General features: G+C 34.8%; 1 protein-coding gene across 1 annotated transcript; it reads right to left on the bottom strand.

The window, feature by feature from the left end:
• Window positions 1–681: 681 nt before the first annotated feature.
• On the bottom strand, window positions 682–23799 carry htr1fa (5-hydroxytryptamine (serotonin) receptor 1Fa). Its single transcript, XM_055032069.1, has 3 exons — window positions 23704–23799; window positions 2818–2932; window positions 682–2438 (listed from the first exon to the last, which is right to left on the bottom strand). The coding sequence occupies exons 2-3, from the start codon at window positions 2871–2873 to the stop codon at window positions 1235–1237; spliced, it is 1260 nt and encodes a 419-aa protein (XP_054888044.1). The 5' UTR covers window positions 2874–2932; window positions 23704–23799; the 3' UTR covers window positions 682–1234.
• Window positions 23800–25436: the final 1637 nt, after the last annotated feature.

Genomic DNA, 25436 nt, shown 5'->3' with positions numbered 1-25436 from the left:
TAAATGCCTCTGTGTAATGAAAACAGCTGGTACCCCTGTGGATTGACAGTCTTGCAGCCCTTATGGAGCAGATGTGCTGAAATCCACATTCGCTCTCCCTGGTATGACTCAAAAATAGTCTGACAGTTCGTTCTGATCAATTTATCTGATGCTGCTTTCAGGTGTTTTAAGATGCCAGATCTCAAAGGTCTTATCGCCTTTAAATTCTTAGAGCACTCTTCTAAACTTTCTTCAACTGTAAGTCACTGATAAGGAGCTCCAAATTTGACCTGAAAATTAGGAAACATGAAATTTAGTTTTCAGATAGAGAGAGAGAGAAATTGAAGCAAAGATTGTTATCCATTTATCCATTTATTGATAAATTAGTGTGACAAGGGTTAATTTGCTCATGTATAAGGACCGTATTTATCATAAATAGCTTCGTTGGGGCATCCATAGTACTGAAAGCAGATAATTACCCTTTAAATACTTTATGAACATTTCTGAATGTTAACGTTTTCTGTTTTAAAACTCAAGATGTTAAGATGCAGCATAGTGAAGTTTATAAAACCAATAGAATATTTCCATAATTTTAAGACATTTGAAATGATTAAGGTCAGAACAACATGTTCAAATTTGTTCAAAGGTTTTACAAAACAAATATAACACAAAAAGATATTCCTGTTTATGATGAGAGTGAAAGTAAGAAAAAAAGTTTTCTTTAATACCATGACCATATAAAACAATGACTTGGTAGGTTGTGGTATTTTACACATGACACATTTTAGGCAGCAGTGTCCAGCTGACCAAAGTGAATTTATTAGATGGATCAGACATGATGGTCAGCTATTTATAGACCTTCAAATAGGGCTAATCTCTAATGCTCAGAACCCAGACCTCAGAAATGTCAGCACTTGCCTTATATATCAAATCCAACATGTCAGCATCCTTTCACACACACCAATTAACATTAGGGAAATATTGGGCTGCTCTATAAATAGCAGAGGCTGGACTTCAGTGTTGAACTTTAAACCAATACCCATCAGTGAGATGGGGTGCCACTTGGTTTGTTGAAGTTGTTAACATCAAGTCTTTTTTTTTCTTGTTTATGTCCTTTTTGTTGTTGTAAGGTTTTACAACAGGAAAACCTTTAGTGTTCCATTAGTATTCTCTGACTGAAGCCACTACTTTTGTTCTCTTTTTGTTACATATGTTTGTTGAATGGTGTGTGAGTTTGATCATGCATGACTAAGCATCAGAGGTAATGACTGCATCTAATAAGTTTTTGGAAAGCTTTCTTAAAGTCCTCATTAAAGATAGTGTAGATGAGGGGGTTGATCAGAGAGTTAAGGTAGCCCAACCACGTAAGAAAATCTGCCATTTCAACAGAAGTGTTGCATGAACCACATGTGTTGACGATCACCTCCTTGACAAAAAATGGCAGCCAACAGATAACAAAGGCCCCTATTATCAACCCCAGTGTGGATGCTGCCTTTCGTTCCCGTGAACCTGAAATTCGGGGCGCTTGGTAAATTTGGCTTCGACGCGACTCGCTCCTCGAGTCATGCCTGCGTGACTTGCTTTGAAAAACTTTTTTGGAGGCTCGCACCCGTTCACGTGGCGTTTCCTCAGTAGAAGGCTCAGAGAAGGACTTTTCTGGTGGGCTTACAGGCTCTGGACTCTGAGGAGCACCATCGCCATCGCCATCGCTGTCTCCAGCAGGATAGGATGAAGGAATCATGCTCCCATTGGTCATGCATGAGTGGCGGCTAGCCCTGCTAGCTTCTCTGCGCATGTAAAGTGTCTGAGCAGCTTTGTAGATTTTGTAGTAGAGGATTAGAATGAGTATCAGAGGAATATAAAATGCTCCAAGTGTGGAATAAAGAGTAAAAGCCATGTGGTGGTGGATGATGATGCATTGATCCTTATGCTCTTCGTCATCGCTGTAGTGTCGCCAGAGTAGCGGAGGAAGTGAAATGAGAATGGACAATAGCCACACTACTGCCACCATGGCACCAGCCCGGGCTCCTGTGCGCTTGCGAGAATACTCCACAGCATCTGTAATGGCCCTATAGCGGTCAATGGCAATTGTCGCAAGATGAAGAATTGAGCAGGTACAACACGCAATGTCTATGCTCAACCAAATGGTGCACACCACCTCACCCATGATCCATTTTTCATTCTGGATGTAGATTATGCTGAAGGGCATGACTAGCACAGCCACCAACAGGTCAGTCACAGCTAACGAGCAGATGAGGTAGTTGGCTGGGTGATGTAGCTTGCGGGTAACAGCAATAGCTGTGATCACCAGACAGTTAAAGAATGTAGTTAGTACGGCAACAATAGAAAGGGTTATTGTCAGTAGGATTTTACTGGGCGGGAGTGTTGCAGTCTCAAAGGAGTCATAACTGCTGCTGTTTGTAGCAAAGGCTCCTTCGGTCCAATTAAAGAAATCCATCCTGTAAAATTAAATGGAAAAAAGAGTCCAACATTAGGCATATAATGAGGAATGGTAAAAAAAAAAACGCCAAGGTACAACATTGAAATGTTTGTGACTTGTGCAATCACACCAAAATCTGGTAAGGAAATTAAAATGTCAAGGTAAAGTTCTTCAAACTTCACCTCTCTTTTTCAACATTCAAGGGCGGTTATTTGGGCTTTGACATTACATACAAAATAAATATCAAAATGTCTGAAAAGAATCCTTTCATTCAAGAACATGCCATTAAACTCAAAATACAGATTCTGCCCAAGGCCATGAAGCAACTCAAGCTATGAAAAAGCTTATCTTGCTCACAAAAGTTTGCCCTTGAAGCAGTTGAAGTAATCCAGTCCTACCTGTCTATCCTTTGATGTTTTGCTGATTTTGGTCGCTTCAGTGTGCAGCAGACCATCTGCTGAGATCTGTGCTGCCTGCCAAACCTGCCATCACCCCACCAATATTGTTCAGTGCCTAGGAGAAAGTAAGAATGAGAGGAAAAATGTGAGAAAATAGTCTGAATTATGCCAATTATAATTTACATTTGCTTTTTGGTTACATATAGCTTAGGTATACACACACATACACACAAAAAGCAAGTGAAGATATAAATATCAAAGATAAATTGATACACTTTACAAACTTTTATTTCCTTCTAATTGAATTCTCCAAAACAAAATCCAGCCCAACCAACTGCTTTCAGAAATCAGTTAATTTTCAAAATGTGTGTAATATTGTGTAATTTATTTTCAGTATAAATATAGAAGTGCTGTAAAGGCCTCAGAGATTTCATAGAGATTATTAATCTACAAAACAACAGTTAACACACCAGACTGATCTGAGGAAGAGTTATGAAGAACTCAAAAGCATGGCAAAGGTACAAAATAATATATTTTTTTCACAGAACACCATTTGATCCGTCATCAAAAAATGGAAATAATATGACAACACTCCAAACCTAACAAAGGCATTGCATTCACCTAAACTGACTATGCAAGGAGAGCATTAATCAGACATGCAGCAAAGAGGCGCAGGGCAACAATGATATCCTGATCGTGTGGGAGAATCTGTTAACAAGACAATATTTAGTTATGCACTCCTCAGAACTAACTTTTATTTTTTTTTAAAGTGAAAAAAAATATATTTTAAAGAAAAAACCAAGAGAGCTCTTTTGCAGTTTAACATAAGCCATTCAGGAAGAGCAGAGTCTGGTACAATAAGAAAGGCCTGAGACTATTTGCATATGCTATGTGTTGGTGGAACAGTGATATACCCCAAAAGATGTGCAGCTGTATCAGTGGTGAAATATGGTTATAAAATATTGACCATGACTCAAGGGCTAAGTACAAATACAATACATGTTATTTTTATAGCTTTTTTTTTCTTCAAATACAATCCCCGTAAAATATATTGAGATTTGCGCCTGACTAATACAACTAATATTTTGCAATGTCACTAATGTACCTCTTCTTCTTGTTATTGTGGTAAAGTGGTTTGTTCTTCAAGCAGATGTTTTGGTATAATCCCCCAGATGGATAAATTCTGCCGTTGCTATACCTAATTTCTAATGAGCATCAGGAGACTAAACCTAAAAATGTCACCATCTGCAGCTGTGTATGTCAAGCACAGCTAGTGGTTGTACAATAATGGATTCAGTCACTATCATTTAATCAGAGTGCTAAGAAATGAATGTCATTGCAGCTTCTTCACATCTTCTTCTCTGCATTGTTTAATATCCTGAAGACATGAGTGGAAACTGTTGCTGTAGAAACCTAAGTAGTACAGTAATTTTAATAAATGTGATGATCTTGCAGATGCAGCCAAAAGTCTGAGTCAAGGTCTCCCACAAGACTGTCCAATATTAAGGTGATGGGTTAAGATTTGGGTGGGTGGAGGAGAGGGGCAACTTTGGATTTCATTTTACTTAAGCCTAATATATGCACTTTAATTATTAGCTGCAAAACACTCATTACAGACAGAAGACAGGAAAATAGTTTTTGGACAAAAGTCAGATTCTAAACAAATAGCCACCATGAAGAGAGCTGGTTGTTTTTTCCCCAACCCAATGATTATAGAATTTAAAGACAATAAATTGTCTTACTTTGCATTACATGCAATTCAACATTCTCTGCTCTGGAAACAGCTTGACAGAAAACCCAACAGTATGCAGATTACTTTGTGCAGAAAGATAAATGATAATTACTGCTGCGCTGATGCATTGTCAGCAGTGCACAAATGTGTTTCCGACTAAAATAAAGGGAAGAGCTGAGAGGGTCTTTAAGCAAGTTATATGGTGTGTGTAACTGCATTGACTGATATATGCAATACTGTCAAATGTTGTATAAACTATAAAAACATTCTTTCTGAAATGTTCTAAAGTGCAGCTTTTCTCCTCAAGGCCGTCTGAAGATAAGCTCTCCTGAACCAGCATAAATCCAGTCAGTTCTGCTTTATTCCCTCCAAAAAGCGCCTGAACACGGATTCAACAAATTTGAAAAGCGGAGTTATGGCCATATTGTTTTTAGAATTATCCAGTGAGTTGTTTGTGTGAATGTATGTGTGTTGCTACGTTTTCCACAGCCCATTCATTACAACATCTGCCCATTGTGAATGAGTAGATTCACAATCTGGGGGTAACCAGATTTCCCAAATCATTTCTAATTATCTACATTCTCTAATAACAGAAGATATACTCAAAAACAACAGTACTGTACAAAAACTACTCAGCATTCCAGAACAAGACTCATTCAGCATTTAATAAAAGCAGAGACATTTTAAAATGCATTCTTTGAATTTAAAAAAAAAATCTACCCTAAGTCGATAATCTTCAGTTACACATTAATATGAAATCACAAACCAAAGGCAGTATAGTCCAAACAGTTGCAGCAATATTACAACTGACATCTATAATTAATTCAGCATTTGTCAAACTGATTCACTCAATATTTAGGGTAAAGCTAAAAATTTAATCTTAATTTGTGAAGATTTCTAATTAAGGTTAATGCAACTATAATTACATCTGAATTTAATATTTAATTTTAGGTCTGAACTAGTTTTAGGGGCAAGATTTTTTTCAAAAGATTAAAAGCTTTTATGAATCTCAAACTGCACTTTGAAGAATCTAGTTCAGGTGTAAATTGTCTGAATACAATTTAAACAAAACATCAAACATCTGGACACAAATCGATAGTAGCTGAATGATTTTAATCATACAGCACATTGCTACTGGGAGGTGGGCTTTCAGAGTGGTCAGCAAGCATCTGGCTACCAGAACAAAAAGGTTTCCTGAAGAATTTGGCATTGTAAGATGAAAAGTGTCGCTGCCTTCTTCTGTCTAAACAGGCAATACATGAAATACAGTATACACGCAAATATAAGCCATCAGAGAAATATTGTCAAACGGGGATTATTGTCAAACGAAATACCCAGCTTCTGACACTTTGCTACTTTGCCCCCTCTATCCATTTTTGCTCTTACAAGAACAGGGATGTCGCATCTGCCATGTTGAGTAGAAGCTTTGAAACACAGCTTGGCCCAGGCAAGCTGTTGAGCTGCCAAGTCCTGTTGTTTAAGAGCAGAGCTGTGAAATAGCTGAAGACTGTGACTGACAGCTCAGGAGCTTTGCAAAGTAAATGACATGTGAAAATAGCAAATCTCATTTATTTACTAGTCTGTGTTTTTGTTTATATATTTCATCCACTGTCATATTTCTTTTTATTTATATTTATGACAAAGTCTGCTGTTAAGAAAATGAGCTGCATAGAGTATTTTCTAAGATGCTAAAATGCTGCTTTATCTTCCGTAATGAGTGGAAGTAAATATACTTTCTGGGTGATGTACCCTTATTATTCACACATTTCAGAGAATCTTTTGTTTGTTTGTTTTATTTAGTGGCTGTGATTATTGTTTTATTTGATTTACACAGAAGTAAATAATCCAGTGCACATATTCACTTTGAAAAGCTACTATCAGAAAGCTGCTATCGCTTTCTGTCCAGAGTTGTATATAGACAATCAAACAGCCAAATGCTGTGTGCTAATGCTTTAGCAGTGGTTTTCCAACAGTGTTATTTAGTCTTATGATTTGCAGCTGTTCTGTACAAATAAAGATCGACCCACCCACGATGCCGGAAAACTGGGGAAACTGAAACGACAAATTATTTAACTATTAAATATCTGACAACTTGTGTTTAAACCGCTGATATACATTAAAGAACTTGGTGTTTCTGATGTGCCCCTTTTTACAGCGGAGCCCATGTCACAAAAAGTTTCTAGATACAACTCCAGAAGTGAAGACTGTCAAAATTTTATTTTCTAAAATGTTTGTTCAGCTTTGTCCTTTTCAATTTCACAACATTTATTGTGGTCATGAAATGGTCTGTGCTGCTTGATGTTTTTATGACATGTAAAATGTATATTTTCACATTTTCAAAAAATGTTTTTGTTCAAAAATGTAATCTATAAATCAGTATGTCTTCATGTAATCCACTTTTACCTCTATTTTCACTTCTTAATAAAGTGAATATTTGCTTTAAGCAACAAAGTATTAAAATCAAAAGTTGTCTACATTTAGGCTGACATTAAAAAGCTGAAGCTAGATAGCCTTGCACTCTATACATTTTGGGGAAATTCATCACAGCTGTACATTTGGTGATTGTCGGACTGCCTGTTTTATTAATCACAAAGTCAGACGGAGTGACCCCTGCAGTCAACAGCAGCTGTTGTCTGGCATAAAAACCAAAAACTAAGAGTAAGTCATTAGTTGCTGGGAAGTAGAAAGCCAAGCTTCTGAAAAAATAATTCATCAAAATGGGAAAATCATACAGGGGGCTTTGGCTACAATTTATTCAACTATTAACTTCCAGCCACTGCAGAAATGAAGTGCATCAACCAAGTAGGGCTGCTGCATACCAGGTGAAAGTTGAACCTGAACTCACCAGAAGCATAACAGGATATATTTATATAGTTTTTAATTGACCCTTATCTTAAAACATTTAATTAGCTTCTATTAACTGATGATAAAAACTATTATAGTTGTACAAACAGACATGCTGAAATGCTAAAAAGTGACATTGTTTTGTAGTAAATTGATTTATGTTGGTTGACAGAAGCTTGAATAAAACTAAAACAAAAACCAAAAAAAAAAACCCCACAAAAAATAAAGAAAAGTAATGCATCAACTGCCACTACTTTAAACACTCTAAAATATTTAATCAGCAAGTTTTCTATTTGTTTTTTTTTTCTTCCATGTCTTCTCTTTCATATTTCATTGGTGAGTAATTGTGGAAGTAACACCAAACATATAAATCTGGAAATTGTTAGAAGCTTCAATTCTAGGAGGAAATAGTTAATTTACCACAATTAACTCATTTCTGGTTGTTTTATCAGCTTTTAGAAAAAGATGTAGTGAAAAATTATCAAGCCATGTTATCTGTCCTTTACCCTGTAATAAAAATATATTTTTAACATAGGCACAGTCTACAGCTCATTCTTTTATCTTTTTATTTACTCAAGTAAAAACAGTTGTAGCCATGATGAAATTCATAAAAAATAAAATCTGGACAAGCCATGAAATATTGTTTTGTTTTTTCTTACTGGTAAATTTAAACAAGTTTTCATATTTTTTAAAGAGCAATATGAGCATGAAGTTTCCTTCATGCACATGTATTAAAAAAGTACAACTTGTGTTGTCTCTTTCTCACAGAAGAGACATAAAATTTCCTGTCAGGACTCAGGCAGCTCTTTTGATCTTGTCATGGTTTAAATTGTTTCTTCAGCTGGACAAGCCACCTTCAAAATGTAGTCTAGATGTTTGAATCTCCCGCGTCCAATCATCTGATGTGATTTATTTTTCTATTTGTACTGAAGACAAGCAATGAATGCAACGTTCATTTTTCCTCACCACCAAAACATTTTTAAAATGTTATTTCACAGAATACTTCAGGAATATATTGTTTGTCAGTTTTTATGGTTTTTAATATTTGAATTTTTTAGCATAGTTACATTTAATATTAAATATTTGTGTCCAAATATGTTGGAAATTTGTCCAATTTTTTTCCCCGTGTATCTACGAGATACTGGGTGATAAGTTGCACTGTATGCGTGACTCAGAGTAATAATCTGCGTAGTGCTGACAGGGTGATGCCATTTGTATTTTGCAGAGAGAGGCAAATGAAATGTTATGTCAACTTAACAGAAGTCTCTGTTCTCACTCACTGGCCTGTGTCCTTATTTTAAGCTCTACTGTTTCACTTTATCAATCTACGTTGTCTTTGTGACTGCCTGCACACTGCACCTGCTTCATACTGACAAAAGCACTAGCTGAAAAAAATATTTTAGGGAATTGGTTGAAGTATATTTTGATGGTTGTTACATTGATTACATCAAACAGTTCTTCTACAGAGTGATTGCTGTTATTAAAAGAAAGCAATGAAATAATTACTTGTTTAAATGTTTGTCTTTGCACAACCCTCCCCAAATGTACATGAGAGATAGTGAATCAGATTTATATTGCTAGATACATTAATGTGTGTGGTTTAGAGCCTTAAATGCTTGAAATGTGTTTCACTGGACAATGAACCCAGTAATATGTCAAATATATATTTCTTATTATAGCATTTATTAGTATGCAGCCATCGTACAGCTGATTTATTCAAGTCTCCACACTCAATGCCTCAGACATGAAAGATTTTTTATAGTCAAAGCACCCTGGAACTTAAGAACATTACTTCCCTTTATTGGTGAGCACTTTTCCACCCCCAAGAGTGATTTTGTGCAGGGCTGAAAAAAGTGCATCTGATACACCATTTTTTTTTTATCTGTTTATGTATCTAATTTTCCCAGAATGTCTCATCTGTTAAAGAAAGTTGGAGTAAAATCAAAATAAATCAGTATATAAAGCAAAAAAGGGAAAAATAACTCTGCAAAATGGCCTGAGGTGAAGAAATATTTACTCCCTGTAATGTTACTTTAGGATGTGGAAGTGGATCTGTTATGTGACCCCCCACAAAAAAAAAAAAAAAAAAATAGGAACAAGTGGTCAGAGGAGCAATAGAGAAAAACAAAAGATAAAACCCATCATTTATTTTGTTTTGCATAATATACTAGTTGAAGTCATGAAGAATCCACTCGACTCTTTAAAAAGTAGTTTAGGAAGTTTTAAAACGGCAAACTTTGTGTTTGAATTCAGCCCGTTTACAGAGTAACCTGTATGGCAGCACAAATAACTTTTGCTGTGTGGGTAAATACTACAAGAGACGGAAAGTGAATTCTTTTCACATAGCTGCAAAACACATAGCTGGATTCTTAAGTAGCAGAATAAGAGCAACATAACATGCACATCTTGAAGCAAACTGGTGTACAACCTTACTTTGGTGATAACATCCACAAGAAAGATAACAAAAAATTATCAATTTGTACCAGTCCAGAGGGGTCACACAGTTAAGACTTTGGATTTATTTGTGGGTCATCACCGTGAGAGCTCTCATTCACAAATAGAGGAAATAGCTGTAAACATCCCAAGGACTGAGGAGCCTACCAAATTACTCTAAAAGTACATTAACAAGTCATCCAGGAGGTATCTGAAGAACTACATACGTCACTTCTTTCAGTTAATGATTCAACAAGAAGGCCAAAATTGCTTCCATGGCAACAGAAGGAATATTCAAATAAATAAATAAACAAACAAACAAACAAACAAACAAACAAACAAACAAATAAATAAATAAATAAATAAATAAATAAATAAATAAATAAATAAATAAAAAATATATATATGGTGAAGGGACATGATGAAAGTGTATCTATGTGTATTTTGACTACCAGTCTAAATACATATTTAAATCTATATTTAGACTACCTGTCTAAATACACATAGATTGTGTATTTAGACATCTAGTCTAAATACACAGCTATTTAGACTAGCTGTGTATGCAGATAGATTCAAATGATTCAGTGTTTGTAAATTATGGATATGAGAGGCTGGCAATATACTGGTGTCAAAGTTTAAGTATTTTGCAATGACCTCTTTGATAGGCTTAGCATTTGTAAAATAAATAAATAAAATAAAGCTCAATTTAAGATAAATATAAAATTTTTAAGATAAGCACTTGACAGCCTTCAGAAATGTGCTTTCTTCACAAGACTTGCATTCTTCAGATGAAATGACAAGATGAAAGGTCTCATCTTTATCAAAATTTATTAATACAACATTGAGCAACACAAACAGATCTGTGGAAATACAAAGACAAATTAAACAAACAAATAAATAAACTTTTAATATTGATCCTATTTAAACCTGAGACAGGGTGTGAGGGCATTTAGGTTATTTAGTATTTCAAATTACATTTAAATCGAAAGATGAAATTAGTTAAGAAGACCATAATGGGTGAGGATTTTGTCACTATTACTGCACAAAGGAATGTAGGAACACTGAATAAGTCAACATTTTATAAACTGTATGCAAAAAAACAATAAAAAACCTCCCACAAAATAACAAAAATATGTACAAAGGCAGACAAAATTATCCAAAAATTCAGGACTTTACATGTACTGTTGGAAATACCTCATTCAGTGTACATACAAATATAACATGCACGTTTGGAGAGTTATCCTAGGGGCCAAATGCTAATGCTCATCAAATATGACACTGTGCCAGAAACACTTTTCACTGCTGGAAACTGATTAATATCTAGAAGAAAGCAAGACTTAAGTTCAACAACTTAAAAAATGTAACATTGTAAAAACTAAAATGTCAAAAACTAAGTATTCTACAGCATTGCATCAGAGGTCAAACACAGTCAAAAATAACTTTTTTAAAATCATTATTCTTCCTCCCTGAAAAGGTGAATTTCTGGCTTACTATCAAATGGGTGAGTGAGTCTCAAGCTTTAACTGTGCTGAATCTCCCAATTTCAGAAGGATATCAAAGTAAAGCCTCCAGACAAATGAATGACTTTTTTTTTTTTAAACAAATTAACATACTTTCTTTTTCCTTCATGGTGCACATTTTTACTTAGGAGATTAGGAAATATAGGAGTGTCAGCAATGGTTACATTCTACTTCTATAACTGAACTTCACTCACCGTAACAACACTGTTAGTCATAAGTTAAAATTTATATCATAAAAAGGACTGAATTGAGTGATTATAAATAAATTTGTAAAAAAAGAAATCTAAGGTGAAGGATAAAATTAGCTACATAGATTGTGTATTTAGTAGTGCTGATCAAATCAACACAATATAATTTATTTACTTTGATTTTGTATAAGTGCATATTAATAAGTAAAATAAATAAATTTAAAAAATATCACAATTTAACCAGTTCAGCCAGTTTATAATATATTTTGATTACGCACAGACAGATATTTTCAGGTGTTTGTTTTTTTTTCAGTTTGCTGGTTATGGCACACAGCTGAATAGAATCCAAAACAGAAATGTTACGTTACATACATCTCGCAGTAATGGAGAAGAGTTATGACTTGACAGCTCTCTTTTCACAGTAGACAGTCTCTGACACCGTCCACAAGAAAGATGGCCTGCAAAAGTTTATTGCTAAAGAAGCCGGATGTTCAGAGAATGCTGTATCCAAGTATATTTATGGAAACATGAGTGGCAGAAATAAGTGGCAGAGAAAGATGCACAAATAACTGGGATAACCAGAGTCTTGAATGTAAAGCATTCTGAAAAGTATGACGGAGATTGACAGGATGTCGACTGCAGCTGGAGTCAGTATTTCAAGAGTCAGAAGAAACAAACTACGTGATGAAGGGGGTATAATGTATTGTACAAATCCAGCAAATATATGTTAGATGCAGTAGTCATAAAAATGTTGTATATGTCTATATAACCTGAAACAAATGAGACCTTGAATTTGGCCTTTTTCTTCTTAAGAGTCTCATATGCTTTCAGCATGTCACCACAACAATGCTCCATCATGCCGTCCATTCATGTCATTCACAACTGTTCTTTGGAAAGTTGTAGGTTGGCAGATAAGTGCCACATTGTACAATTTTTATTTTATTTTTTTTTTTTTTTAATATAACTTTGTAATTTTGTGATTTTGTTATGGAAAGCACCTTGAACTGCCTTGCTGCTGAAATGTTCTATACAAGCCTTAAAGCGCCTCCAAATGGCTGCTATGGGAGATTCCAAAATTTTGTAAACGTGAACGAAATCAACACTCAAGGTTTGTTTTTGATGAGAAAATGACGTTAGCAAATTAGAAATTATAAAACATCTACCTGGTAGTTCTGTGAGTCTGCTGAGCTTGTCATGTCTTATGAATGACTTCTCAGTTCAACACTTATTTAGAAAAATAATAATGCAGACATAACAGACACAAACTGTTATGATCTGAGAAAGCAGCTCCATCAAATGAAGCATTTCTTCTCCTCCTCCTATATTTTATACATGGTTTTAGCTTTATATTTGTGAGAATACTAATGCAGCATAGCAAACCTAGGGTCAACTATACGCTCACTTAATGCTAATGTGTTTTGCAAAACTCAAAATATTTAAATGTCTAACTTGTCAGGGTGTGGCAATACTTTTACGTTACATTTATTGGAAATGGTCTCTTCAGGCCACAGCAATATCCAAATGGATAGGCTATTTTCTAAAGTGGATAGGAGGATCTTCTGTCCCAATGGAGATTGGACGACATATAAGGCATTGATTGATTGCTGCAGTTTTTTCTGTAACACTTAGTATTATCAAAGCAGCACACGTAAATTCAAATGATTTAAATAAAAAGAAATTGAACACAAGAAGGGCAGCCCCTTTATTCAGCTTTCTATCGGAGCTCAACAATTCTTTGCAGTGATCATGTTTATGTTTATTTATACAATATTTAGAGCACAGAAAGTTATTCTGATGTAATACAATCTGACAATAAATAATGTCTACATGCAGTACTAAGTCATGAGGAAAAATCAATGATGTTCTCATCAAAAATGTTTGGGGCAAAATGATTAGATTAGCCTGGCCAGACATACACCGGAAAGGCTGGCTTAATACTTGCTTCCTGGAAATATATTCAATCAAACTTTGTATGGTTAAAAAAGTAATTTTTTAAAAATATCTAACTTCTTTTGTTGGTAAACAATTTTCTGAAATGTTGCAATATGAAGGGGCTTATTAGAGCACAGGGTTGTTCACAGCCAAATTGTATCTGATGATGATTTTTTAAAATTATTTTTAAACCTAGATCAAACTCAAATTGACTCTTCAAATTCCTTACAATTTTTATTGGACCAAATAAATTAGGCTCACTTTACTCGAGCAAATTCTACCAGTGACCGTTTTCACATGCACATCAGGTTTTTTTTTTTTATTGAAAACAATATTTAACATAATTGAAGTTAAATATTTAATTATGTTAAATATTAAAGATTTAAACTCATTTGCAGTTTGAATCAGTAGTCAGTTGCTCCCACAATATGTCCACCAGTCATGCTTATGCATATACAAGTACTTTTTTCTCTATCATAATGTGAATCACTACTCAGTTTTCTTCTTTATCCCAAAAGTCAGTTTCCTTTTTGAGTGCAAATGTCCAGTTTTGTATAAGATCAGTGACATGAGCCACCTACTTTCATAGAATGAGAGCATCTCTAAACTGAAGGCAAAAGTTTAACACTATGCAAAACTTTAATAGAAATATAGAGTTGATAGACTCAAACTTAATTGTCAATAAATTAAACAGAGGGTGATATTTTTGCTTATTTTAGTGTTTGCTTATTTTATTGATTAGCCCATGGCTTCAGGGTAATAAAAACCCTAAACTCAGTTTCTCATAAAATTATGTCAGACAAATATAAAAATAGTGTAACTTTGGACTTGAGAGCCCAATTAGTCAACAATACAAGATGTCCTCAAATCATCACTTAATGTGGAAACTTCTGATTGGTCCTCAAACAATATGGATTTTACGGTTCACTGCTCGTCCTCTAGAAACTGAAACCTTGATTTCCAAAGGAAATGTGACATTTACTTTGAGTACTCAATAAATGCTCTGATTTCTCTTTAGCCCAAGTAGCATACTTTTCACATCGTTGACTCAACAGTCACTGATACACCAATACATTTTTGCATGGTAATTTTTGAGGCATTTACTCTTCCCTCGTGAATTTCCCCCCAAACTTTAGAATGGGTTTTGTTTCACGTTCCTCTCAAGTCTGTGGTTTTTCCTGTTGTTTGCACACCTTTCCCCCTATTATTTTCCTTCCATTCAATTTTCCATTTATGTACTTGCATAATGCACTGTGTGATAGTGTTTTCAGCAATGACCTTTTGTGGTTCACTCTCAATTTGGAGAGTGTCAACGACTGTTGGCTGTATAGCAATCTTCCCTGTAGGCCTTAACATGATTGAAGTACTGGAATATGTAACTATAAGATTTAAAGGGCGACCTTTGCACAAATACCACAATTACACTCTTAAAATATGCCTTCAGGTTGCTTTAGTCCAAGAAGTTGGCTAATATAAACATCTGAGTGTTTATGAGCCTCTCTTCAATTCTAACACCTGAGGGAGAAAATTTTCACCCAGTCTTTTTCTAACATGACTTATAAACATATCACTAATATGCTTATTGTTATTTTTGCAGTTCGTTAAGCAGTGTTTTCTCACTGTCGGAACCGCATAACTTAAATGTACACAATATACTAATTCTGATGCAACGTTATTATGCCTACATCCACAACCCTCCCACACACACAAAGGCAAAAGCTTTGAAAAGCAGCTGGAATAGGTCAGGGTGATTTCTCAAAGGATTAAATTATTTTTCTATTTTAAATATAAAATGGTGAGCCATATCATTTTGACTTCTCACAAGTAAAAAATATGATTATGTTAATTTAGTAAAATCTTACTGGGATCTTGCAGGGAGGATAGAAGGCAATGCATTTGGTGTTAAATCACACATTTTATGTGTTCACAGCAAGTAAAAGAGTATTTCACCAGCTGCTGTCATGATGACATCCCCGCCCATCTTCCACAAAAAAACAAACAATGCATGATTTTATTTCTCATTTTTAAACATTCATAGTTTGTTGAGCAGACTTGTCCTTTGTAAACTATGAAGAACAGAGAATTTACTGACATTCTCCGCTAAAACGAACACTTAATGGAATTACTGGGAGAGAAAATCAATACACCTTTTAACTGGAAGTGGTTTTGACCTAAACCTAAAAATAAAAATAAAAAAACATTGGGAAATTTGTATTCAGGCCTTGTGCCTTTCTAACTGAACATGGATAATCATTTTATAGTATGTAGGACTTACAGTACCTGAAATTCATGACTGGACTAAATGTCTTTCCATTTCTTTCCATTCTGAAATGCACTGATTAGATTAGATAAGATTTTTCTCCTCCTGTCAAAATTTAAGCACGCAGGTTTTTGTATTTGCAGACAAAAGAACAGTTTACTCAGCAACCAATTCAAGTGTGATAAAACTAAAAAGAAAAACAACTATATTTTATATTGTCTTTAAAACCCAAGATGAATATTTAAGTAGGATAATGCAAAAAGTCTGTGTTTACTAGTCAAAGCTATACAGGATAAAGAACTACAGCTGTCAAACTACAGGCTGATTAGTAAGTTGTTTTCAACAGAAAAATAAAACATTTGACTCAAAATTAATATTGTGCTAATTCCACAAGTAGCCCATGCCGAGTGATAGAGTGGTTGAAGGGTTGCGTCATCTCAGATCACCACCAATGCAGACACTAATACTAATTAATTGCTTCTTTGAAACCATACAGTATTTCAAATTCAAGGATGTGCATATGCATGCAGATTTCTTGAACTCCTATTTTGCTGCTATAAAAATTTTCTTATTTATATATATATATATATATATATATATATATATATATATATATATATATATATATATATATATATATATATATATATATACATACACAAAGAATTTGTAAAGTATTTAGGTCCAGCAACAACTTCTCTCCATGACTTATGTCTGCAAAAGCAGGCATTGTAATGTAAAAATAGAAACTTGGCTAATCCTGCTATTTTGCAAACAGTGTTGACAGTTGATTAAAATATTACATGATAAATTTGTCTAGGCTGCTAACAAGAGCAGTTCTGTATTCACATGGCATCATTCCTTTGCCATTTGTAAAACTCTGATGTATTTCTCAAAAATAGATCAACAGCAGAGCCAAACTGAGAACACACAGTAGTCCACACAGTAAGTCCATGGAGGCCAAAAGCAACTAAAAATTTCACATAAATGTTAGAATAAAATTATTACATTTTACTGCACCTTTTGAATGACAGGCAAACAGATTTAATTGGTTTGAATCTATGTTGTAATGATGGCATAGGGAAGAAAAGGGAGAAAACAATCTCTAAAAAATTAGATGCAAGGTAGTGAACATCATTTAATTCATTTAATAGAATTCAGAATTGTACATCTCTGAAACTGAACCTACAAAAAAATACATCTCATAAGAAAGATGTTATTGCCAAAAATATAATTTACATAAAGGCTCAAGTTTAAATTCCTGCTTTGCTTTAAATGTTTACTGAGACTCGTAAGTTCCACGCCAGGAATGCCTGTTTTTCACATCTCGGAATATTTCCATTCATCAAGTTTGTTATTTTCAATCAGTATGAGAAAAATGTAACAACTTTATTTCAATTAACTGCTGGACATTGGCTAGGAATGTCCAGCAGTATAGTTATATCATATATAACTATATATGATATAGTTATATATGATATAACTATATCATTCTCTATATAAATAGTGAAAGTCAGTCACATTCTCAGGGATCTTATTAAAGGAGCTTTAAACAGCTGGAATAGTATGATGTAAAACAGTTTAAACTGTTACTTTGTGTACATTTAAAGTGTAACTAAACAGTAAATTACCCATTTTAAGCTAAACTGCAATGCAAAGTTAATAATCTTAGACAGCCAAAAAAATATGTCGACTGTATAAGCAGACATAGGATAGCCGTGTAGGCATACACAGTCACTGCTTTACTCTGTTCTCCACTCTCAAAACATGAAGTGGTACATATGACTTTATGACCATTAAATAACAAAGCACTGGACATTCCATCTACACTCATTGTAATGGGCATTAAAAGCTGCAGGTGCTACTAGAGGGGCTTTAAGCTTATGTTCCATTAGGAATCAATTTCACAAAAGATGCCATGGGGGAAGACCATCTCTCAAGGCTTTGGTCAAGGTCCACTTTACAGTATTATATGATTTATGACCTCTTCAAACCTCAGCACCTAAAGGTTATTCACAGAAAGAAGTTCACCTCTTTACCGAGACAGTTATTGTGTACTCTTCTGAATTGATTTCTGCTACTCATGCAAGCTGACAAATTACACGCACCTCCAACCTGCCTCTTCTTCTTCTGCTGGTGTAATTCCCTCGTCAGCACACAGACACAGAAACTCAATGAATGGCTGATGTGGTTGTGCTGCTGTTTTTAGTCTGGTGTTAAAGAGCCTTCAAAGGTCTTCAAATCCCAATGATAAAACAAGAACAACTGTCTAGCACGTGCTTTCATTTGGCAGCTAGCCTTAATTTGAATTTTCATCTCCCATGGAATGGTGACAATTAATTAAATGCTAATTCCTCAAAGTTCTAGACTTTTTTTCATTAAAAAAAAAAAAAATCTCAAAATATATATTTTCAGTGTCTGCCATCAGGAGATAAATATGGTGCAATTATAGCATAATTGTAAATGTGAGTTTTCAGAAAAGGACATTTAAAACTAAGCAAGTTGGACCAATGACAATATACTCACTAAAACAATAAAATAAGATAAATAGCTGAAAGTAAAGCAATCTAAAAATAACTTTAAAAATTAAAGGAAAAATTCTTATTTAAAACAGAACAAACATGACTACAGGGTAGTTCTATAAAAAGGAAACAGCCACTGGAAATGTCAGCTGTGTATTAATGTTTGGTTTATGGGACATCTGTTTAGTAGACCCGAGTGCTGTTGTTGTAGCACAGTAATGTAAAAGTTCCTAATAAGCAAGGACAACCCATGTGGCATTGTAAACATTCAACAAGATAATTAAATTAATCTAGTAATGAACATGGAGGCCAGAACTGGTGTTACACGTTCATGGTCTCCTGCTCATTAGTCAGGGTAGTGGCGTTTCACTGCATCAAAAGAAATAAACTGAGATATTCCTGACATCAGATCAGGATGCCTCCAGGGCATCTAGCTTTGGAGGTCTTCCATGCATATCTCATTGGAGAGACCCCACAGGGTAAGCCTAGAAATCACTGAATGGACTGTAACTCCCTTGGATTGGGAACCATTAGACGCTCTCTGAACATAAATTTTAATATTAGAAGCTGAAAGGTTTAGAACCACAGGGACAAATGACTTGATAGGGTCATCACAGGATACATCATAATGAATAAGGTGAACGCAGTCCTGAAATCAGAAAACACACATTTATGCAAAGTTTAGTTTTGCCGGAGTACAACCTTTCACTACAGAATAAACAAAAAAACGTGATGAATGTGTGTAATAAAAGATTTTTCTTTTATATTTAAAAAATATTGAATAGCGTCTCTCCTACACCCTCACTTTGACTCATCTGGTGTATTTTCTTTGCCAGCTTTCTTTCAATGATTCATCTCTTAAAGTCAGTAAAATATTCTACAACAATTTGACCAATTAATTTTTTGCCATCTAAAATTCTTAACTTTTAGTTCTTTTTTTTAAGCATTTAAATCTAAGTTACAAATTCAGATTTTGTAGTAAAGATGTTTTCATCATGTCTTTTATAATTTATATGGATGAATTACTCAAGCTGAGAGCTATTGTGGATGTTTGACATGTGTTTCTTTCTGTTTTGTTGTAATGCTTTTAGTTTCTGTCTCACAAGACATTTACTGTACAAAAGAGACATGAATCATTCCTCATTACAACCAAAGTATATTTTGCCTCACTTCCATAATACTTTGAAGTCCTTCAATAAGCTTTTCATCTTGGTTTGGAATTTGTAGCCTAATATTTCACCTCAATTTGTGATAATTACATTATTTCAATATAATAGCTTTAGACAAAGTGACCAGTGAAAAGAAGGAATAAAGAAACAAATAAACAAAGAAAAGAAGAAAGTAAAAAAAGAAAGAACAAGTAGTAACAAAGTAAAGAAAGCCTACACAGTACCTAAAAGTGTTTCATGCTTCACTTTGCCAATCAATTTTATGACTCAGCTAATAGCTCATTGGAAGCTCCATGTTTGTGCAGAATGTGATGAATCTGATGCTTCTTAATCTTTAAAATATTTTTGTAGACAACCAATTAATTTTATGCACTACAAAGGTTACAAAGCCATGAAATGCAAATATTTACTTTTAAGTAAGTTGTCTGTTATGTGGTTACGCAGCACAGGTTCAGTCTTTGTGTTGAGTTCTCTTTTATGCCTGCATTAGTAACAGGTCAGAGTTAAGCTGCTTAACAAATATTATGACTTTAAAAAAAAAAGTTGGGTAAGAGCTATTAAAGCGAGAAAGAAATCTTTTCATTCTCAAAGGAAGAAAGTTTTTCAGGAGGTAGTTATTGCTCATTAACCACATGCAACTCTATAAACAAGTCTTAGTCTTATGATGGAAGTTAAAAACCCTTCTATGTGAGGAAGAGTGGGTAAGAGTACAAATCCCATCCTCTCCTGCTTATCAGAGTTCAGGTCCCAAAGGTAACAGTTCCAGGCCAAAAACCAAGACATGCAGCGTCAATCTCCAACACCTTCAGAGAAATCCCAAGGCATTGAGAGATTCAGGGATTTATAGTTGTTCCAGTAATTTCTAGAGCTGCCCTGTGGTCTCCTTCCAGTGGGATGTGCATGGAAGATTTCCAAACATAGGTGCCCAGGAGGGATCCTGATGTGATGCCAGAAACACCTCTTATTTTTATGGATGTGGAGGAATTAAAAATGTTTTCTACTCCAAGGGTGACTTTGGCCACCTTACAGCAATAATATTACATATGATTGCCTTAAAATGTGTGTAAGCCAGTTTGTTTTTCACCAATGAGTGCATCTTCAAGCCATCTATATGCTTAAAATAAACTTAGCATCTGTTGCCCTCTGTTGCCCTCTGCCTTAAAATTAATTTTAAGTTTTAATTACAAAATGGTTTGGTAATTCATCAATACTTACATTTTGAAAGTATGGTACAGTCTTGTGTAGAAAAATCAAAAGAAACATTCAACAATAATATTTGTGCTTGATGTAGTCTGCAAATGTTTTAAGAAAAAGAAGAGAGAAACTCCAGTTATTCCATTGCCAAATGGTTTCATGCTAGTCTAAATGAATTACACTGAATCAACTGCACTGATTGTTTGCTGCAGTGAGGCCTCAGATAGGACTTTGTCCTTGGTTTAATTCTTCTTCTCACCATTGTTGTCCATTATTTTTGTTTCCAACATAACTACTTCAGTGTAATTAACAATCTGTGGTGAATGTCTTTTTATTGCCACATAGACTTTGTCAACCTTCAATATTTAAAATGATCAAGCAAGAGGGTCCTTAAAGTACTATGGTAACATAGCTTTCTACAATCAAGTGTAGCATGGAAATATGTTCAACACCTTTTGAAAACTCCTCATTAAAACCCAGTGTCACCATTTGCCTTCAGAGGTGAGCTGTTTTTAATTGAATTCCGGGATAAATATAACTTTTCTGTGAAGGCCTTATAGATTTGTAAGAAAATGTTAGAGAAGAAACAGTTTCATAAAGGCAAAATGACACACCTGTTTGGTGTTTCAAGTAGGGTTTAGAACCTCTCACACAGAACTGTTGAATCCAAAAGTATGGTATAACTACAAATCGGGGTGCACCGATTGTAGTTCTCTTACCTGTCTTTAAAAAAGCCTAACTTACCGATTCTGATTTTGACCAATACCATTTTTTTTGTCTGAAATGTTGCTGAATTGGCAGCAACAGGGTGACTATTGTTAACTGTAAATGTGCATTTATGACCTGGTCGGTCGGTTTGTGAGCCAAACCTCTCTCACGGGAGAAAGAAAAGCACAGTGGTTGATTTTCAGTCCTTTGCATCAGTGGATAAGATCGGCTTCACATGTAAAAATTGGCCGATCACCGATCTCACAAAATTAAGAAAATTGGCACTGATAAATCGGCTGGCCAATAAATCGGTGCTCCCCTTCTACAGAGCCACCAAATTACTGTCCAACTAAACAGAAAAGCCAGGAAAGAAGCACATTACTCAGACAAGCAGCTAAAAGGCTAACATTAGCACTGATGCTAACATTAGCTAATGTTAGCTAAACCTCCATGAAAGAGTGGTAAGAAGAAAGCCATTTGTTAATAAAGGTCAATTCAAAGTTTGCCAAGTACATGTGATAGGAGAAATAAATTCAAAAAGGACTTTGGTCAGATGAAAGAAAAAGTGGACATGTTGTTCTTCATACAAAGTACTATGTGGGATGATAAAATATGAAAGCATATGACTTTGAGCACAGCAACTTTGAACATGGTGGCGCTTAATTATGCGTGATTTTTTTCTTCTATTTTCCAGGGACAGAAGCGCTGAGCAGAGTTGATGGGAAAGAGTTAAACATAAGGAAAATCTAGAGAAATAACTTCAAAAGCCTTGAAGCTGTGGCAGAAGTTGTCATACAGCCAAATCAGCATTGAAAGAGTTCAAATACAGCTGTGAAAATGTGTCAGAACAGTCCCATAAAGATTCAGACCTAAATACAGTTAAAAATTTGCACTAGTGTTCAGAGACGCTCTCCATCAAATCAGATTGAGCTTTAACCATTTTGCAAGAACAAATTTCTGTCTCTTGATGTGAAAAGCTGGTAGTGACATACCACTAAAGATTTGCAGGTGAAATTGACAGAATGGCTGCTAAGTGTTGACATAGGAGGGATGAACAGAAATTAATGCCACACTTTTCAGAATTTGTCTTCAACTTGGTCAACCAACTACATTTGCTGTCCAAATTGTACTCTACTTTGTGCTGGTGTTCTACATAACACTGACATTTTTTGTTATAATGCAAGACGTTATAATTATAAAGGTTTGGCACTGTATGGCACTGAACACCCCTGTCTATGCAGTCTTAAAATAACATTTTATAGCTTTTATTATTATTATTATTCTATGTACAACCTGTTCTATCACAGTAATTTTCTTACTACAAAGTTCAGTAGCTCCAAGATGCAATTGTTTTACATTTACATCAGAAACATTTGAAAGAAACCAAAATTGAGGGCTTTTTTTCTGTTTCTTTAATTATCAAAAAAAATCTCCAACATCAAATTTCTGTTTTGGTGACTGGGTGGGATGCACACAATTACGTAACAAAGCTTTCAAGTCTCTCAGCCCTTTTTCTGCTACCATCCAATTCCGGCAGTAAATGAATCCTTCACAAACACTGCAGTACATACAATTCTTTCACATGCAAACCTTTACCTATTCTATCACATGCACTCTCCTACATGCCAAAGTTAATGCAGCGTGTGGAGCTGATCTCTTAGGGGTTGCTCCTGGAAAGAAAGTGATTCTTCTTTTTCTCAAAGAACCCAAACACTGCAGCTAAATGGATTCCCTCATGAATTCCAGAAAGTATTTGAAGGATGTGGTGCTGTAAAAGTCTCCATCAGATGGGAGTCTTATTATGAGCAGAAACTGGGTACATACAGCAACACATTCGTTACAACCTTTCCCTTCCAATCAAACCCTCAGAACAAGAAAGATCTTTTCCATCTTAATTAAATCTGAGGGAGTCAATCAGTAAACTCCATACCTGCAAAAGCTATGTTTATTTATTTGGCCTCTTGTATAATTAAATCCAATATAATTATAATAAATATAATAAATGAATATAATTAAATTATGTTGTGTGCTACAGCCAATATTTTTGATCTGGGAGGGGAAAAAAATGGGAAAAACTTAAATTATGTTGGCACAAATGTAAGGGTATGTGAGCCAGAGGTCTTCAAAATTCTCCAAGATGATACTTTATTAAACTGCATGGGAGACAATACTTATGATTTATAATAAAAAAATGGTTAGAAAATATAAATTTAGTGCATGAATGTGAGTAGAAAAGCATCTATATCAGTTGAGCCAAATGCACACCTATATTATTAAAGCTGTCTATGTCCAGAAAGTACTTCTTAAATTCGCTTCCTTAATTAATCAGCATACGCACCAGCCTGTGTCCCATTGTGCGCAGAACTTGCCAGAAATTAACTTACCCGGCTTCCGAAGCAGAAATGAAATGGCCGAGGAAAACCATCCGGCGCGAAAAGCACATTAGATTCCACATTAATGTTCATTCACAGCTTCCCGACGTTCACGCCGACACCCAGTTAGTGAGCCGACAGAGGAGCGCGCTCAGGCGAGAGCGCGCCTCTTGGCCACAGACAGCGGAGAGAGGTGCGTCAGTGGAGAGGAGGTGTGAAGCCAATATATTAGCAACAGCAACAAAGTATAATAATAATAATAATAATAATAATAATAATAATAATAATAATAATAATAATAATAATAATAATAATGAGTATCATAACTTAATTTATAAATTTCAAAAATGACACATTTAATGTCAGATATATAAATATCCGTACCTAATTTTGTTCTGTGTCTGCAGTGTATAGACTATGTAATGCATGGCCGGCCCAGGGCAAAAACGCACTAAGTAGAGGATTAAAAAGACTCCAATCCAACAGGTGGCCTCCAAGTGCCCACAGGTGGCACATGCTAGTGCTATTGCTAATGTAGCTCTAGCATTCTCACACAATCAGGTTTACCAGTTGATTATTTTTGTTATTATTTTCAAATGACATAAATCAGCCGTAACTGTGGTAAATAAAATGTGTAGTCCTTCATGTTTATAATTTTAATGTTGACCACAGAAGTCAGGCTTTTCCTGAGTGAAACCAAGACCTAACCTTTCAGCAGCCTGTTTTTTGTAAAAGTAGCAAATCACTGTTCAATACATTCACCACAAGTAAGAACAAGCTTTTTAAAGCTATGTCAACATTGGAAAAACTGCCTTTCCCTTAAAATACTTATATTATGTACAATTTGTTGAAGTAAAATCTTAATCATTGCAGTTTTCCACATTTTTCAAGGCTACGACAAAACTTTAAGAAATTTAAATACAATGCTTTCAGTGTTTACAAATTAAAGTGCAGGAAGTGTTAAATGCACCTGGATTCAGTTCCTTTGAGTCAGTTCTATGTAAAACAAATGTTTGTTGCAGCTACAATTGGAAGTCCTTTGAATGTAGACCTCCATTAGCTTTGGACATCTACAAATTTTGTTATTTTCAAACATAGTCTATAAAATTTTGCAAAGAACAAATTAATCAATACTAACATATTAATTTTACAGAACTATGAGTAAATTCACCACCTTTGCTCTTCTTCGGTATTGCCCATCGCCTCATGCACTGGAATCCATTTGTTCAGACTCAGTGTCTCCATTCTTTGCACAGAATGTCTTCCTCGCACACCCAAATATCTTCTTGCGTTGTCAAACATTACAACTGAAACATTTCTTATTAAACCAAATTGTGACTGGTTAGTCACAGACTAGTCTAAACTATGTGAAGATTCACACTACCATTTGAGCTGCGAACATAAGAAATCTATTGATGAAAGTAAGATGATGTGTGAATTTATGGCAGCGGTGTGTCCACTTTGGTTACTTTTATAAGTTCACAGCATCTCACAGAAAAAGAAAACATTTCCTTATTTTACAAAGAAAGCATAATATCTATTTTAGTGTTGTATTGGCAACAGAAAAGCCTTTAAGAAAAAGCAATGAGGGCTTGAATTCAAGTCCTAATTAGGAAACTGGAAAACACTGATTAGACAATGAGCTGGTGTGTGATTCGGAGGTGTTGTGCTACATTTTCTATCATTTTCTCAACTCACCTCCCTCTGAGCGTCGTAACATTGCTATTTATTAAGCTGGATGTTAT

Source organism: Poeciliopsis prolifica, unplaced genomic scaffold (assembly GCF_027474105.1).
Source record: "Poeciliopsis prolifica strain line A6 unplaced genomic scaffold, Auburn_PproV2 SCAFFOLD007, whole genome shotgun sequence".
Classification (NCBI taxonomy): Eukaryota; Metazoa; Chordata; class Actinopteri; order Cyprinodontiformes; family Poeciliidae; genus Poeciliopsis; species Poeciliopsis prolifica.
Note: the sequence above shows the minus strand (reverse complement) of the source record. Positions and strands in the feature narration are given on the sequence as shown.